Source organism: Zerene cesonia, chromosome 9 (assembly GCF_012273895.1).
Source record: "Zerene cesonia ecotype Mississippi chromosome 9, Zerene_cesonia_1.1, whole genome shotgun sequence".
In the NCBI taxonomy this organism is placed as follows: domain Eukaryota; kingdom Metazoa; phylum Arthropoda; class Insecta; order Lepidoptera; family Pieridae; genus Zerene; species Zerene cesonia.
The window spans coordinates 1,277,512-1,297,060 of NC_052110.1; the positions used below are offsets into that span (position 1 = coordinate 1,277,512).

The following is a 19,549-nucleotide window of genomic DNA, read 5'->3' on the forward strand; positions in this document are numbered from 1 at the left end:
GTCTGCCGCCATACAGTCGAGCACACGACACGGCTTTATCGATTCGCCGTACCGACGCGCGCACTCAAATAAACCAATGTTTTTAAATGGAGAAATCCATTTTTAAATTTGAAAAAGCAATAAAATATAATTCGATTTTAATGCTACGTTCTTTATTTAAAAATTTTCTGCGTTCCATTTTTAATTTTCGAAAATACAACGTCTAATCAATCGGATGATTGAAATCTCGAAATCCGTATTTGAATTTTCGAAAAATAAAAATTCGAATTTTGAATATTATGTAAACTTTATTCTTTGTTATTTTTTAACAGCTTAAAAGTGTACGTAGCTTTCAAGTGCCAATACGGTTACGATAAAGCCTGCGCCCAGTTGTAACCGAATCGCGGATCCGTGTCGACGTCTGCGTGGACGTAGACGTCAAAACTAGAACAATATAGATTTTTATTTTCCACAAAGGACAATGGTTTAGTGTTCACGATTAGTGTATAGTTTATACAAAGCAGTTTTTAATCTCAGTGTTTTTAGTAAAGTGCGTAATTGACCGTGTATGTTTTATAAAGGCTATCAAATTTGACCCTACATATATTTGTATTGGACATATATTTGTATAAGAAAATACAAAAAATACATTCTAATGTATGAAAGTCAACGTTTGTATAATCACGTCTGCAATATGTCAAATTACGTGAAAGGTCCGCTACGGTCTGTCATGTCTGTTCGTTTATTTATCCTTGGTATATCTTTGCGAGGTTCAAATGACTCCTTGGATGTACTGCATAGTGAATCATTCATTAACCCGGCTTATTACTTATTTTAATAATTTGGAAATAGTACAACATTTTAACTTTACATAAGAGATATAAGGATTATTATAACGGACAATTTATTTAAACTCAGCTTTACCCACTATATAATTTACGTCCAAATTTAATTGTGTGGACGAATACCTATTTTCAGAGAGCTACATACAACACGATTTGTTAAATTAGGTGTTGTTAGCAATTTAACATCTTTATAAGGATGTGACAGTTCAAGATGATAAATTCTATAACAGCATGCTTTGTTGGAGACGGTTCTATGAACGTATTTGAGGAACATCCACGAAAATTTATGAACATTATATTCTTATATCAATATTACATAATACAGATCACATAATCATCCAATTACAATAATAACCAGCTAATAAATAACTTATAAACAAAAACACAAACAATAAATTTCTAATAACAATAATCTATATCTCTATATATATATAAAATTCCCTTGTCATCATACTCCTCCGAAACGGCTAGACAGATTCTCTTGAAATTTTGTGTGCATATCGGGTAGGTCTGAGAATCGGCCAACATATATTTTTCAAACCTCTAAATGATAAGAGTAAGGCAGAACAATGTTTGCCGGTTCATCTTGTAGTTATATAAAATTTAATGACAATTTGTTGCATATATAAATATATTTTGATACATCTCGCTCATTAAACATACAAAAAGTACCAAACAAGGTTATAGGTACTTTCATTAACACTAATGCCTTCAATAAGTTTGCGACACTTATTAGAAACAATATTCTTCAAAAATCTCTACATTAATACATATATAAATAATAATGATTCTCTTAATATATAGATAATAATTCATTCGTTCATTCATAAATAATAATGATATAATCTCAGATTGCAACGTCAGCCCATGTGTTTGTGACGTGGCATGCATCATCAGGCCATATGCATTTAATGTGACTTGGACAATCAAACCAAATGCGCTTGATGTGACTTGCATCATCAGTCCTTGTGCTTTGGTACTTGCATCATCAACCCGCATTATTTTGAAGTGATTAGAATTCTTCTAACTTCGCCGAGGGGGTCGCGGAAGATTCCAACCAACAAAAATAACCATGGCCTCTTCCCACGGGACCGTGGGTATCTATTCAAGATTTCCCGACTTTAAACAAAAGGCCAAATTCGTTTGATGTGACTCGCATCATCAGCCCATGTTCTTTGGTACTTACATCATCAGGCCCTGTTTTTCACGCAACTCTGATGCGGGGTTGAATTAGTCATATTCTACCACTCTGGTCAAGTGCATGTGGAAAGAAGTCACTTGCCACCTTGTCAAACCTTCTCATTCCTTATTATGTGTTCCCCTTCCTTCATTATCCATCCTTCGCCAATTGGAGCTATGGTGAAATATTAAGTAAAGGTAGCCTGATTGTTTTGTCTCGAACTCCTGCATGTTTCATACAGAGTGAGAGGCTTCAACCCCTGAACCACCACTTAAACAGCTTTTCACTATTAAACAGCGGTGGCCAAATTCTACAACGCCCGTTTATATTGAAACACCAATAAGCGGCCACCCATCAACACACTGACCGTACTTCACTTTGCTTAACCTGCAAATCATTATTCTATCGTTGCGTGTCACAATATTAGTTAGGTATTATGTGGTATTAGGTAATTAGATTTAGTACATATTTAAAATAAGTAAGCTCAATCGATGGAATAAAAGTGTTGAATACAATTTTGTTTCTATAGTCAATAAAACATTAACTGCTTTAGTGGCAGATACATATATCTACGACTACAAAGGTCAGGGGTTCGACCCCGAATTCCTAGTAATTAATGTGTTTATATTGTAATATTGAGGCTATACGAGTATATATCTTGCAAATAGTCTTTTATAGCTATTTAAATAACATTTTTCAGCAGTCGTGGTTTAATGGTAAGGTCCTCGGACTTAAAATCGATAATTCGGGAATTCGTGAGGCGAGTGCAAGCATTTTATTTTCTCTTATTTTCTTTATTTTCTCCACTGCTCAAAAATATAGTCAGATAATCGGCATGTCCAAGATTTAAAACTGCTAACCTGCACTTGGCCAGCGTGGTAGATTATAGCCGAACGCTCATAGGTGGCCTCTGACCCAGCAGTGCGAACATGTATGGGCTGATGATGATGATGATGATGATGATAAAATGATATTTGAGCTCGCTTTAATCCACAAACTTGTATAAATTAACACAACACACAAGACAACAGAGTATAATCAAAATAACTCCTTCTCCTCCATGTCCCATCCCATGATCCTGTAGATATTTTGTGCATGAAATGAATATGAACTCTATGCAAACGACTACAAGTATCAAATCACATTGAAGACAAGATAAGCATATGCCAAAAACCAAAATCAATATGCCAAAAATAACTTTTATTGTACAATTTATTATAGCATAAAAATAATTAGCTAGTGTTACTAAATAACTAGGTTTTCGAAGCGGATTCGTCCGCGTTGAAAGAAAAATATTCACATACCGAGTTATTCCTGTTCCCGTGGGATTTCCGGGATTACACTATGCTATGTCCTTTCGCGGGTCTTAAATCCATTTCATCGAAATCGGTTCAGTGGTTAAGGGTGGTAAAAGAGCTAAGCTGACAGAAAGAGTTACTTTCGAACGTATAATATTATTATTTATTCATTTAAACACTTTATTGTGTTGCCAACAAAATACAAAAACAAAACTTACACTTTAAAAAATAGGAAGATGTGCACATAAGGCAGCCTTATAGCTTATAAGTGATCTCTACCAGGCAACCAACTTAAAGATAGATAGCAACCTTTTCTATAATTATAATCAATCTCAACATTTTATAATATGTATAGTTTAATATGTAGTTGCAATTTTTAATCCATTAATTTACTAGTCAAATATGATAACAATAATAGACCCTTAATCATATACCTTAATAATGATTAGTCCATTGTATTAAAACATTAGGGTCATTTTTATAGTGAAGAATACTCATGCATACCCGCGGCCCTCGGGGAAAAGGCCGTGGGTTATGTCGGAGTCCCACTGCCTACAAACATACTGTAGGTAATAGACCTACCGGTTAAAAAATCGTAGATTCCATATAGTGCAAAGAGAGTATTTTTACATTGATCAGGTTCATTTGACTGGTTTTAATATTTACGATATAAAGAAGAACTAGTACAGATTAGTATTTTCTTGTGCTTGATTTGACGAGTATTATGTATTATGTCTGCCCGTGACCACGCTCGCTGTAAAGTGTTCGAAACGTCGGGTTAATAATATAATGAATAAATCGCGTTTAAAATCCGTTTAAAAGTCTTTAATGTCTAAATAGTATAGATTAGTTTTCTTTGCCACTGGAGCTTAGATTTTGCAAACGCCAATATACGTGCAATGATTAATTAAATTAAGTCCATTGTGTCGGCACAATCAAAGTATGACGTCAGTGTTGCGTAAAGCGTTTGAGAAGACATATAAAGTTTATAGATACAATTTACATGAAGAGGGAAGCCTTTTTAATGGATTCCGAAAGCAGAGTGTTACCTCAAGATTCAACTTGTAAGCCGATTTGTCTATAAACTTACTTATATGAAGTGATGATGTTGCTTCAGAGTTGCTTGGCAAGTCAGTGTATTTTAAATGATGAAAAATACTGTTTTTAAAAAAGGAAGTTAAGATGAATGTAACATCTTAGTGTACCCGTGATCACGCTCGCTGTAAAGTGTTCGAAACGTCGGGTTAATAAAATAATGAATAAATCGCGTTTAAAATCCGTTAAAATGTTTTTAATTTGTAAAAGAATAAAGGTCTGTTCCATCTGTTCATTCTTGAAAATGCAATTTTAAATTGCTTTTCATGAGGCTCAGTGATCGAATTTCGATCGAATCTATTCGTCACGTTATTTATAAAGAGTTAGGTGCAACAACATTATTTTTGCCCAGCTTGGATACACCGTACATATTAAAAAATACAAAAGGGTTACTTTATACATTTTTCATTGATGTTAAAATGTCTAAAAATAACAAAAGTAAACAAACAGAAAGATAGAGAAACAATGTTCATTACATTCCATGAATTATTATTAAATCATTGAACAAACCAAGTGCACGGAGTGAACGAAACATGCTTCCGCATGTCAAGACGTTTTTTATTTACAAAATTATAGTACAGTTATTCGATTTAAAACATAAGTTTTGAAAATAGGTGAGTTTTTTAGATTTTAAGGTACTCTATTAGAATTTCCAATTTTCCACCTCGCGTCTTCAACCGCCGCCATATTGGAAAATGGCCTTTCCGAGACAACGTACGAGGAAATTTCCAGTAATTTATACATTATGAATCTATTTCGTAAAATCCAAAATTAGTAAGCAAGTAAACTTAATAGGCAATTTGCGGATTCCTCTTAATCAAAAAGGATACGAGATAGCAAAAAATTAATTTAAAAGGAGGACATCAAAATCCATACCTACAATCAACCCTTTTCAAAATTTTGTTTATACTTTAAAACTATCGCATAACTAGACTATTATATTACTATTTCTATGTTACAATAATACATATCAAGATAACGTTATTAACGCGTTATTAGCTTCAAATATATCTCACCACATAATCACCAGATATTATATTATATTCAATATAAAAACTGCATTTGTAAGCGGCTTATCGCTCTTCCAAGCAGCTTATAGCAACCAGAGCTTTAAATGAAAACAGTTTAAAAAATACAGATGTTACTTACTGATAATTATTTAAAGGTTTTAGCATTTTTAGTCTCCATTTTAAGCCCAGTTGCATAAATAATCCTTTCTTAAGCCCTTTCCAACTTGAAGTCAATCTATTTGTAGAGGCGTAAGGTCTGCAATCGACCTTACGCCTCTCCAAATGTTCATGGGCGGTGGTAGCGCTTACCATCAGGCGACTCACCAGCTCCATTGCCGACGATGACATGAGAAAACAAGGAGAGAGTTATTATCACTTACTCAAGGAGAAGATTAAACCTTCTAATTAGTAATAGGGAAAAGGATGTGCAGGACAATCATTTTTATTCTAGAATATCTTTCTCTTAAGCGTAGATAATCCAAAAAAGTAGATTTATAAATTTATACATCTCTTTTTTTTATGCAGAAATATGAATTCAATATAAAAACATTCAATATAATTTTATGTATAGCGTAAAATCAAAAATAAATAATAAATATTTTGAACGCGCTAAAGATATATTTGTTTACATTCCAGATATGTTTGTATACGATAATTTGTCATCTCATCTCTTCTAATGCCATCCAAGTACCAATATTTTCATATTAACTGCCAAGTAAATAAACTAGCAACTCCCTGTGGCTTCGCTTGCAGCAAAATTGCCTGTGGGAGCAAATTGATTGTTGTGGTTTTTCTGAGATATTATGTAGCTTGTGAATTATTCTGTAAGCTAACTTACTGTAAAGTTTAATCTAAACGCGATCAGTAGTATTGGTGTAATTGAGTAATAGATATCCATACTTAGGTCAGCCATACAACAGTCAAATATTTAGTATAGATTATAAATCATGTTCTAATTCAGCATATGACCATTGTAAACAGCTTTAGCTTTCGATGAGCGAATCAATTTTTCAATCGGTTTTGTTATGTGTCCGTTGAGACGTGTAATCTAATCGTAATTTTGTATAAATCGTTTACATGATCATTTGCTGACATAACTTGTGGCATGGTGCTTAAAATGATTCGTAACCCGTGTTGTGTGTTTTTTTCCTATATTGTTATGGATGAATAATTAGGGTTATTAATTAGCGTGTGAACCACTAATTAATTAGCCATATCCTTTCCCTTACCCTTCCCAGTCCTTTCCTTTATTCCTCTCGCCAATACTTTTTTAATCCCTTCCCAAAAAGGCGGCAAGCCATTTGTAGAGGTCTGCAATGGACCTTATGCCTCTCTAAATGTTCATGGGCGGTGGTTGCGCTTACCATCAGGCGTCCCACCAGCTCCATTGCCGACTGTGATATTTAAAAAAAATTGTCAATATGCTTAATTCGTTTTTCTTTCATCTATAATTGCATATGATAAAGCCTAATCCTAAATAGAATATACACATACACATACACATTTCCTACTAATTATATTGAAACTGAATATATTTTTATTCTCATTCCATTTGACTGTTAACTATGGTCTATAATTAATCATTCTTTAAAATCTTTCTATAGACTATTTTATAAATTTTAAATGAATAATAATATGTTAAATATGAAAGGCTAAAGGTGTATCAAAACCATTTTAAATATATATCACATTTCAAAATACGTCACAAGAACTATAGTTATAATGAGAATGTGAGCATATAGGCAACTTTTTAACATACTTTACATAAAGGGGTATATTATAACAAAACCTATGTTAATTTCGAAACTGCTACAATTACAAATTAATGCAAAATTTAAAAATGAAAGCACGTACAATGCGCTACGTGCATTTCACATACAATTATAAAGTTTTGCAAATTTAAGCCGAAGCGAGTACTCAATTTCATAAACACGCACCTGTATTCACTTGACCTCCTTGCCCCACTGCGGATGAGGGTTATACATAGGCCTAACCATTTCCACTAGCCAAGGTCGGGCTTGGCTCTAAATGCGGCCTCTAACTCTATTAAACTTCGGTTCTGCTTTGTGAGTATTGTTCATTACATAGATAAAACATACCTTCGTCTGGCAAACAAAGATACAGTAAAAAAATTTAACTATAAAAATATAAAATACAAAAAAAAAGAAATGGTCTCCATATCAGCTGTTGGAGATTCTGCAACGAACCATTTTATAGACTACGGCTAACAATATGTACCTGGCATGTACGTATGCTCGAATAAGTAATAATCCATCGATTCATGTTGAAATTAATTATTTTCAGGACACACAATTTGGCCAAAGGTGAAGATCTTTAAGACCTTGATCTTTAAGTTAGTATTTTACAGGTACCCTTGTAATTTTTTTTCAAAATTTATCGATATAGTCAAATAGCAATTGAATTGATGCCCGTGCATTTTTGTATTTTAGGATGGTACTGCGGGAACGCTAATATCATCATAAATAGCAGAAAACCATCACCCCCCAGATTGCTTTTGATCAATAAAGATAAAACCTACATTTTCATTTGTGACTAATCACTACCATGTGATTAAACTCTATTTAGCAATAATAAATACATACTAAGTAATTAATTATCATTTGTTCCTTATTTATATACCTAATAAAAATTTCAGAAACTACTAAACTACGAAAACATGTCAATAAATGTATCTGTAAATAATATAAAATCCTTGTAAATACGACGACTTTATCTGTTTAAAGATTATACTCATAATCCTTTTACTATACGTGTGTACGTGTAAAATCGTTTAATAAATATTCAAAGACTATATTTCAAACAAAAATCAATATTATAAAAGTTCTGTTCTATAATGAAATGTGCAAGATATCTTATTTATGGAGCACGTCATTCCACTTTGCTTCCGACCTGATTGCTTCTACAAGAATAGCTGTACCACGCCATGCTACGTAATTCTGTATAATGTAGCATCGAGTTTATGTGTGGTAAATAATGTTGTTAGATGATTCAATAGATTGAATATTGTTTGGTTATTTAGTTTACTTTGTAGGATTTGTGAAGGAACATTCTAGAACTTGCATGAGATCAATGAACCTGTTAGATGATGAATCAAAACCTCAAAAAATCATAAGCATTGACGCTGTTATCATACAAGAGCAGAATAATTAATTTTCATGAAGAGTAAGGCTTTCTTTAAAGCAGATAATTTTTTTTGATCGATGTCTCACAAAACTTATCTACTTATTTTGTTAGGTATATTAGATCAAACATAAAGTTTTTTTTACGATGTTCCGATAGATCCTTTGTATTTCTGAACCTTGAAGGTCTATTTCGTTGTTGCATTTCTTGTAACAATAGATAATTAACAAGATATTTCATTTATGGTTACTTTTGAAAACCTACAAATTTACCAAAAATCAATTATCTCGCCTTAATTTTTGCTGAATTAATATAGATTTTATTATTTTTATTTTCTTCAGTTAATTTACTTTTAACTAATACGTTAACGTGAATATTGCTGTTAAAACTATAGCCAATTAATTGTAACTATAAATTATATATCGCAACTGACATAAGGTAACAAATCATTTCACAAAAGGATATGTCTACTAAAACAAACACCTTTCCGTCTTGTAGTATTTTTCTTCTCTATTACCTTCTCTTCATAAGTAGCTTATAGTAAACAGATTACAGGGACTTAGAATGCCCGGGTTCACGCTTGGTACATGCACGGTATTTAGGTTCAGGCGTAAGCATATAGTTATGGTCATTAGGACTTACCATAAACGACTTTTTACCTTTCAATTCTCTCCAGGTGTTAAAATCTTCATCAGATTACGCGCTGTCTTGAAACTTTGAAGTATTAAATTGCTAAGTTGTTAAAGTATGAAGTACATTAGCTTAAAGATACAAAGAAATGGCAAATGTTCTGACTCGTGATACCACCTCATTTTATGTTTCTTTATATTGAAATATTTCGTTAGATTTTACTAGTGATTCTAGCTGGTTTTTCATTCATTGTCATTATTTTGTTCACAGTTTCATGATTCAATCCTAGACAAAATCGATCCTAATTAACGATAAGTACTGCCCTTTGTGTAAATGGAATGATAAAAAAAGGTAGTTAAATGTAGTTTAGTACAGATAACTATGGTTCAGTAAGGTGAGGCAACTATTTAATTGACCGTATTCTCCTTTGTTTATACTTATCTATAAATAAAAATGAATCGCAAGATGTGCGGTTCGCCGGAAAACTCGAGAACGGCTCGAGCATTTTGGATAATTTCTTTTACGTTTTTTTAAGAACGAAGGTTCATGTGAAGAGAATAACGTACCACGGGTGAAGCTGGGGCGCTTGTATTACTAGCGATTATGGTCAGTTGGTTTCAAAAACTTGACTTGGTATCCGTTTATAATAAACATCGAAACACAACGAAAACATTCATGTGCATAAAATATACCGCCTTGTGTCAAATGCAAGAAAAATATTTTAATATTCTCATCATAAAAAGTGTAGCATAAAGAACGTAACATTTAATGAGTAATTTAAAAGCGACTGCATAAAAACACAGCTTTGGTTAGTCCCAAATTAAAAACGTATGGGCTGTTTGAAATAAAACTCTTTAAAATCGACATGAAGATACATAAAGAGGTATGATAAGGCTAGACTATTAAAAGTTTAGTATGATTCGATATGACCGCCTCCTTGGGACAGTGGTTAACGCGTGAGCGTAGAACCGAGGGGTCCTGGGTTCAATTCCCGGTGGGGACACACAAAAAAAAGGTCTCGGTCTGGCGGGACACAGAAGGTTGCTCAGAAATCTGAGCCTCTGCGAATGTGCATGGGCGGTGGTGATCGCTTACCACCGATTGAACCACTAGCTCAGTTGCCCTCTATTACTCGTATATAAAAAAAAACTAATCGTTAAATATTCCTAATTTTACCGATACGATCAATTTACGCCCACGCGTTTGGCCTGCCGGTGCCGCGCTATGACCATCTATTTTCTCTTTGTCATTACGTAATTAGGCCCCTGAAGAACTGTCAAGCTGACACAAATCACCAATTTTTTCGTGTTATCTTCCGGTTTATATCTAATGCTGAAATTATAGTCACATATATCTTTTTTATATATGAAATATTACACACTTAGCAACCACATAATTTAAGGACTTAGTACCTGTGAAGTAAATAATAAATAATAGTTTAAAAAAACTAAAAAACACGCTTTAACAAAAATCATATTTTGCAAATTGAAAAATGGAATAATTTTATCAAATTAGTGTATTGTCATCGGTCCTCAATAAATCTACAAAGTTTGAACGAAATCTGGCCGTTTAAAGTGGGTCAAAATCGCGCCCAAAGAAGTCGGTTACAAACAAACAAACATACAAATAAACAAACAAACAAACATACAAACATACAGGTGAAGCTAATAAAAAGCGTGTAAAAATAATCACTTAAATCCAGAGAAAGTACACCAAGTCTTCACTACGGTTTCTTAGAGTTAAACCAGCATTTCGATATTTATGATATCTCAATTTTATTTATATTTCTCATATTTTAGATTGGCTAAAATATTAATTGAATATAAAAAATTAACAAACACATTTACCTATAAGCGTTTTACGTAACAGTATAAATTGTGCATATAATTAAAGAATTAATGGTCAAAAAAACTCTAAAATTTACGTAGCATCAATCTTGCATTGCATATTACAGTTACCAATACTCACTTACAGCCAATGCTAACTCGTCCTACTAATATTATAAATGAGAAAGTTTGTAAGAATGTGTGTGTTTTATGCTCTTTGACGCAAAAACTACTGAACCGATTGCAATGGAATTTGGTACATAGATAGCTGGACAACTGGAATAACATAAGGGCTTCTTTTTATCACGATATCCCTACGGGATACAGACTTACGCGGGTGAAACCGCGGGGCACAGCTAGTCCTATATATTTACTGAAAACCAAAATAGAAAAATCATAATTTAAAAAATTTGCTCTTCGTTCATTCCTCCTCTATGATCTCATTACGTAATCCGTCAAAATGGAACACTTTTAACCAAATATTCTAGCTACAAATATCTGGCGGGCTGGCTTTCGAATCGATACCTACATTCAACTTTCAGACAGACAGGCGTCGGCTTGTACTCATACCTACTAAACATTTCTTTGGACATATGGTTCACTATTGTGATTAATGATGCAATATATAATGTTAATCCTTTCCTGATATCGACGTTTTGTCATTTCAAAGTCCTATTTGTACCCACTTTGAGATATTTTGTTTTTAATCTATAGATGTATAATTTATCAGAGAATGCTTCTTCTATTGAAAGCATTAGTATAGTTACAAATATGGGTAAGAAACTGGTATTGTCTTGAATTCGTCACTAGTTAGAAGATCGGGGTCTACTAGATGTGTGTTTATTTGAGAGTTTTATTGACATAATTTTTTGTTACAATAAGCACGAAAGTATGTCTTATAATATTAAAGAATTGTTGTTACAATGAAAACCTTTTAGTTTTACTTATTGCTAGTAATTTATTGATCATGTATTTTTTTATTTATAAAAACACGTTACATTTTTAAAGTATATCTTTTAAGATATTTTATGATAATCTATTTATAAACTTATGAAAAAGATTGATTACATAAACATTATATTTGCGTAGTTTCATTGAAATTTATTGAGAGGAATTAATTGTACTTAAAAATTAAAAGTTACATGAATGAAAAGTACGATTTTTAAGAGTTGTATAATTGTGAGCTCACGCTTGTCGTGATAATTTTACCAAAGAATCGAAGTATTCATCGAACAATGTAATAAATAATGAATTAATGAAAGAATAACGTAGATGTTTATTTAAATTTTCGTGATCCATTATTCAAATATGAAAATTTATATAAATATGAATTGTTAAAAAATAACAAGCGTATTATATTGTAGCAAATGGTGATGTAATCGACAATGATCAATTACGAGTATAAACAATCGAACAGATATTATATTGTCATATAACAACCTGGCCTTTTTAAAACATCTTATGCAAATACGACGCTTTTAATAAAAGTTAACAACTCGTTTTAAAGTGTTAACTCATTAAAGACTGATAGAGCTTGAAATGATACAGCCGAGCTGAAACAAGCGATATGATCGCTTCTAGCGAGCTCACGCCAACATGGCCGACGAAGAAGAAAAACTGCCGATACCTCCCACATTCCTCGAGAAACTTCTATTCTACACGACAGCTACGTTCGTCCTCCTCGCGATATTCAGCCTCTTCGCCTTCCTCTTCTTAGTACCATTCGTGATAGAACCAGCCTTCACCACCATATTCATGCAGTTCGATCCAGTCGGCGCGTTATGTGTCACAGCTGAAGTGAAACATTTGGTCGGCGCGAGCAACTGCTCCTGGGCGTCCTGCAGAGAAGGCTGCACCAAAGACCTCTTCGAATGCACTCAGATACGAGTCAACTATAAACTGGGCTATCCTCCAAATATATCTGCTACTGATTACGAAGCACTCATTAGAGCTGAACGATCTTTGAGGAAAGATTACGATTACGAAAACTACGAATCACCATTGGATAAAATCGATCCAGAAATGGAAGATCTGGAATTGCCTGAAGTTATACCTACTGGATTGCAAGGCAACGACTCAGAATGGTATTTCACTGGTGCTAGATTATTCCCGAATGTTAAGGGATGCGGTTATCCACCTATTTTAAATTGTACTATATTCTATGGCAAATATAGACCACTGGGCACCAATTACACTTGTTATTACAGTCGCGTTGACCCTGGATTAGTGATCACGGAATTGGACATGTGGCAGAATACGCTCAATTTAGTTTACGCCATGGCCATACCAATTCCATCCTTTTTTATTTCGGTGATATACCTAACGATTGCCTACTTTAAAATTTACAATACTGAGGAGGAATCGGAACAAGCTCCCCTGCAGAGTGATGCAGAGGCTATGGCAACAGGAGACGACGGCAAACCAACAACTCCTGGCTCCGATACATTTAGGGAAGATTTAGCTTGCTTTGGCCATCAATTAAAATTGCAGTTAGCTAACGATAAACCAAAAGAAGGCTTCGAATCAAATAGCCCTCCAATTTCCAACTCTGCGTCATTGTCTGGGTAAGTAATAGAAAGATTAAAATAAAAATTGTTTGTATGATGGTGGAAATAGTTGTAGAAAGTAGACTTTTTTATCAACATTTAGATTTGTGTTAAAACATTAATTAATAATATGGAACAAATGTTAACAAAGTAGTTATGCATGAATGTAGTATAGTACATATATTGAAGGACTTCCTTATTTGAAAGGATAATTCTCAGAGAAAATTAATCAAATCAGATGAATCCCAAATGAAAAATCGTAACATAAATTGTAAATAAATTTCTTCGACAGGACCAAATCGTCTTTCGTGAACGCCTAATGAAACTAGAGTTACAAAAGGTACGGTGAATGAATTCAAACTGAAAAGAGAGCTTCCAATAATTTGCATTCATACATCTTTCGCTTTATGATTTCGAGCACATTCGCAATTTGCAAGATTCACGAAAAGATTGAAATGCATAACAAAATTGCGTTTATAATTTGTATCACTATTCACCTTTTTAATTACAGCAAGTACGTTCGTTGATAGATAAATTTCAGAGAAGCTTTCGAATTGGTTAGCGATGCAAATTTATGCATAGTGCATGTTTAATTAGAGTAATTACATTAAATAACAAAACAACTTAGAAAACCGAGTATTTCACGTTACTTGGATGGTCTGCCTGCTATTTTTTTAATATGTATTTAAATAATAAGTTTATTATTTTTATTTGCAGCCGTATCAACAATTGTATAGTTTTTGCTAAGATATATCCACCTTTTTATTCTACAATATACAATTTGATTCATATATCATTTAAAATGCATGTTTTATTTTTTATTTATTTCTCGTGACTGCATGCCAACTTTTTTATAAAACGACAGTACTTATCAAAACCCAGGTATAGTTACGTTAGGAATACTAAAATGTAATTTTAATCTTTTGACAGTAACGTAATTTATTTTATGTTTTTGTGCATGTGTATTGTGTATTTATATTTTAATAATATTTAAAGTGCCAATAGTGAAGACAATATGAATATTAAGTGGTAACACAAGTATACATTTAAAATACGCTTAGCTTTCATTACGCTTATAATAAAAAAAAAATGGTTGCCTGTAAAGTCGGTTTTACGGGCGAAGATTTTACGTGACAACGTCTTTTTCTCGGTAGAATATTTATTGATATGAATATTATTAAATTGCACAATAGGAACAAGGAATTGAATGAAAATAAGAATTGCACAAATTTTAACTATAGAAAATATATTTTGTTTACTAAAAAGACAGAGACAGAGACACAAGCACGCGCCGATTCAATGCGCCTAATTAGGCGCATATATATTGCTAGAGAATTCTCTAGTGCTGCGCGCGCGGCGGACCGATCATAGTTCGGTGACTCATCGTAACCTAATTTAAGACGTTGTCACGTCAAAAAACTTAAAGATAAAAATATGTTTCAAAAACAGCAGCAATTTTGTTCAGAGATCACAAGAGACAAGGAAATCTTGATAGTACTTACTGAAGACTCAACTCACACATTCTCATAAAACTAATACAGAATTTTCCTTGCAGATGACACGGGTCCTGAAGAGGCTTTGGATATAAAGTGCATCATGAATTGAACAATATAGTGGACTTGGTGTAATTGAATCTTGCCTGCCGCGTGCTTTTCGCTTCGAGTGAAGTGGTTCCATGATGTGTTGTGAACTTTTTTTGATCCGTGACAACAGTAAACGAATTAAATTCGTCTTTTCATTGCAATTGTGACGGACGAAGTTGATACTAAAAGATATTGCGTTGTCTTTAGTTTAGCCAGTTCTGTTAACGGTGAAATCGCTTGTAGATTGTTAGATATCGAAGATCAATAGAGCATCGTATTTCGTTTTTAGTCTTTGCAATTGTGATTAATTGTTGTCACGGAGGTAACTGTTTAATTAGGAATTTTTTCAAGTGTGTCTATGCTCGTATGCTGAATGTGTCAAATGCACGCGTGCTAAAACAATGAAATATTATAGCAAACGCTGGTTAATACCTTAAACCGAGGTTAGTGTAAATAAAATATACGAACAATGTTTACAGTAAGAGTTTGTATTGTCGAACGATTTAAACACTGCTTAAACGGTCATTATTTTGTTTGGTCATTACTTTATTGTAGATAGGATAAGATAATTTAGCATCAAACCAATTAAATATTGTATATTATTAATTTAATGTTGCCTTAAAGTGTTGCGCTATTTAATTATTTTTAAAATTATATTTTATACCATTTACCATTCGTAATTCTAAAGCAAACAATTCACGAGGTCGTCCCTGCCAGTAGCAAGTATTGATTCTTCCGTCCCGAGCCTAAACTTTTTAAAAATTCAACGATATTTATTGTCCATAGTGATCCGTACCGACTATCCAACAAAAAACAAAAGATGTTATATGGCATATGGCGTGTATCGATCGAACGTGCTTTTCCAATCATAACTGCTATAGAACGTAATACTCCGTCTAATTGTGCTCAAAAATAAACCGTTTTGAAAATTTTAATTGGTTTTTTTAGGTGGCTTTAAGGCTTTCGAATTTCTTCAGTCATTTACAGGAGCTGCGAAGCTACACACTGCTACATTTAACGATAAAATCATTCCATGTGAAACCTTCGTTGCGTTGTGAATTCTTATCGTAAAGTTTATTATTATTAAGAGAAGTTTATCCTTACTTTTGACTATTGATACCTACTCTGATCACTGTTTTCATTAATAAGGAAATAGACACTTCTAGAGGCCGCTAGGAAAGCCACTTCATCTTGTGTAAAATTGTTATTTCTGTTAATATTAAAATATATATATTGTGGACAAGAAAATGACTGCGTTATTCTGAATAAAATTAAACTAATATGTAATGAATCTTTAAATGATAAATGTTTTAGAATACGCTTGAAATTGTTACACGAGTTAAATTTATAATGCATATTGTTTTATATCTGTTTTCCTTTTATATTTATGTAATTTAATAATACTATAATGTTGTTATTATAATGCTTTTATTGTTATTCTCACTATTGACATATGGAAATCATAATTGTTTCTCTTTTTGGATTAAAAGTAAGAAGGCTTATAAAGTAAAGTTTCATACCTACACAATTCATACTTATACAATAATGTAAAAAATAAAAAATCCATACTTTACGAAGAAAAATCTATAGTTTACCTTTATGTATTTAAAACTAAATCGTTGATAAATATTTATTTTTCACCACGAAATATAGGCATATAATTTGGATATACATGTTTATTAGGAAACAAATGTTGAAATTTATAGATAACTTATTAATAATTCAATAATTAAGATTGTAATAAGGACGCTTAGAATATTTTTAGAATATCGCAAAATACCCACGCGCACATTTAGCATGTAAAAGATAAAAAAATTACTAAAACATAATTATATATCGTACGCTTCTTTAACTTTATTAATTGTAATTAAGTATATACCTAATTACTTGGTGATGTTGTTATAATATTTTCATTTACCTATAAATTTTCATTAAGGCGACAATCGAAAAGCAATCGCAAAATATCATGTTGTGAATTAATGTCAAATTAATTTTAGGTAACGCTTTTCCGAACTACGCTAAATACTCTAAGAAAATGTTAAAACTTTTTAAATTATCGTATTTTATTACGTTTAGATATTGAATCTATATGATTTATTTACACGTTCCTTCGTTCATAATCTGTAAGTTTGTGAATACTTGCTTCGATGTGATAACGCTTATTGTGATGAAATAACAATAGTTAAAATTATGTAATGTATAGCATTAACCAATCTAAACAATATAATGATACGAATGCGAAAACTTAATAAATAAGCCCTTTCCACAATGCACTTAAGTTGTAATTAGACGTAGACTAAATAATGCAGATACTAAATGCTTTTTTTTTGTGGAATTTGAAATCGCCGTTTAATTGTTTGTTTATTATGATTATTTTTGAGTTAACAACGGCGCAATGGTTATCAATGACAGATCGTAGGTTTGCGGATCTGTAAGTTAAAATAAAAATGCAAAAAATAAAATAGTAAATAATAACAATTAATGAACTGTTTCTTACGCTACATACCGTAATAAAGACGTTCAATTTTAATATAAAAAACCATAATAAACAGGCAATTAACACGTCTCTTTAGCTGTCCCAAATATAATAATAGTTGGCACTCAAATAAATTATTAATACATTATTGTCATAAACCACAAATCACTGCCAGAATGTGGTCTCACCGAACGCTTTCTAACAAAATCCTGTCCAGAATTAAATATAAGAAAATACCGCTTTTATATTAATTTATATGCTTCCAAACTTTGTTGTAAATATTTTCCTTATTATATACAATTATTGAGCAATTCCCTGTGCACGTGGACACTCTAATATTGGATACCTACCTCACAAAAGGTGGGTAAGACAAGTCGGCTAGTTTAATTGCAGTCCACACTCAAAAATCAACCGTACAGCACTAAGATAAGAAACAAATTGTATTGCTAATTTGTCAAACTAATCTATGGATGAACACGGTCCAGTCTGCAATTTCAAGGCATTGATGTTTCGATCAAGAATTTATATGGAATGCTGTAAAACGGTTGCAGTCAAGGTGGCTTGTATTTGTCTAAATATTGAAAGAAGTAATTTAAAAATAAAGGCTTTAATTTTGAATTTAAAGTAACTGAACACATAACATTATGTTGCAAATGTTTGTGACGATTTTTGAAGTAAATACGGGGCACAATTTAAATAATAATGCGATGAGTTTGGTTTGAAAACATTTGAGGAGCGAAATGTTATAATATTCAATTACTTCGCTTCTAATAACGTTCTGGAGTTAAAAGCAAACAACTGTAGGTTAATTAAATTGGTTTTCCTTTGAAAATGTGAAAATTTCAATCAGCACGATTTTCTATTATAAAATAAAATATTGCCCAATTTGCTAATAAAATTGCTTTTTATCTTTTATTTAATGTAATATCAATTATATGCATACATATATATGAAAGTGTTGTCAGAAAATAAAATGTAAGTAAATGATGTGTCTATTAAATTAATTTATTTAAATATAATGAAATACGCTGGTTCCGTAATTTGGTTGTTATAAAACAATAATTTATCGTATTGATTTAATTTTAATGAATTAATATTCCTATTTATAAGCACGTCATTTTTACAAATTTAAATGTAAGCTTATTAGCTAACACCACTGATTGTAAATTTGTTGAAAGTTTAGATATAATTTAAGCAATTTAGTTATAAGTGCAAGTAGATTAGAAATATAAATATAATAAATTTTCATGTGTGCTTATCGAATTCTTCCATACGTTTTGTTTTCAGAAAGATATACTGTATATTTAAGTTTTGGGTATGGTCTTTTAATACAAATGTAAATTTAAATATGTTTTAGTTAAAATATGGTTATCCAACGCTTATAATTTTTTATTATTAAAGTAAAGAATGAAGCACACACGAAAACTTATTGATTGGCGCATTTTTTCTCGATAATAAATTTTAAAAATTCATCGTAAATGCATTTTTCATTAATTTTGAACTGTTGCCTTATGATCGTTTTGTACATAAATATATAAATGATGGAATCTAGTAGTAAATATAATATTTATTGGCTTCAATGATGTTTCATTTATTCCAACGACCTTTACGTGTCTAATTTTGACTTTGATAATGGTTGAAATATAATTGGTTTGAAAGGTCAAGTATAAATAACTGTAGAAACTTTTGATGGATTGACAATTTGAAGACTGAAAATATCGAGTATAGTGAAGGTTTATTGACCATGATATATTTCGTTTAAAAATAACAGTCACATTGTAGGCTGTGTTTATTGCTTTAATTATAACTTAATTTTTGTTTGAAAACTACATATAAATTAATAACCTTTATTGTAAGCACTTAAAAACCGATAGTTTCAGAAAGTCGTTAAATTATTGAAAAAGTTGTGTTTCTTTTTTTATTTCTGCTTACCCTTCGAC

The 19,549-nt window shown here is 31.9% G+C and overlaps 1 protein-coding gene across 3 annotated transcripts; it reads left to right on the plus strand.

The window, feature by feature from the left end:
• Positions 1–381: 381 nt before the first annotated feature.
• LOC119829092 (protein tipE) lies at positions 382–19,096 on the plus strand. 3 transcript variants are annotated; one of them, XM_038351475.1, is made up of 4 exons: positions 382–463; positions 12,512–13,568; positions 13,843–13,890; positions 15,106–19,096. In XM_038351475.1, the coding sequence occupies exons 2-3, from the start codon at positions 12,601–12,603 to the stop codon at positions 13,868–13,870; spliced, it is 996 nt and encodes a 331-aa protein (XP_038207403.1). In that variant the 5' UTR covers positions 382–463; positions 12,512–12,600; the 3' UTR covers positions 13,871–13,890; positions 15,106–19,096. The 3 variants fall into 3 exon arrangements, with proteins under 3 accessions (XP_038207403.1, XP_038207402.1, XP_038207404.1); XM_038351474.1 differs by having other exon boundaries at positions 386–545; XM_038351476.1 differs by lacking the exon at positions 13,843–13,890 and having other exon boundaries at positions 386–545.
• Positions 19,097–19,549: the final 453 nt, after the last annotated feature.

What these genes read in the sequence shown, in the direction of transcription:
- LOC119829092 (XM_038351475.1), top strand. Translation starts at nt 12,601, where the DNA reads ATGGCCGACGAAGAAGAAAAACTGCCGATACCTCCCACATTCCTCGAG. An exon ending in AACTCTGCGTCATTGTCTGG is followed by an intron (nt 13,569 to 13,842) that starts GTAAGTAATAGA and finishes TTTCTTCGACAG; the next exon opens with GACCAAATCGTCTTTCGTGA.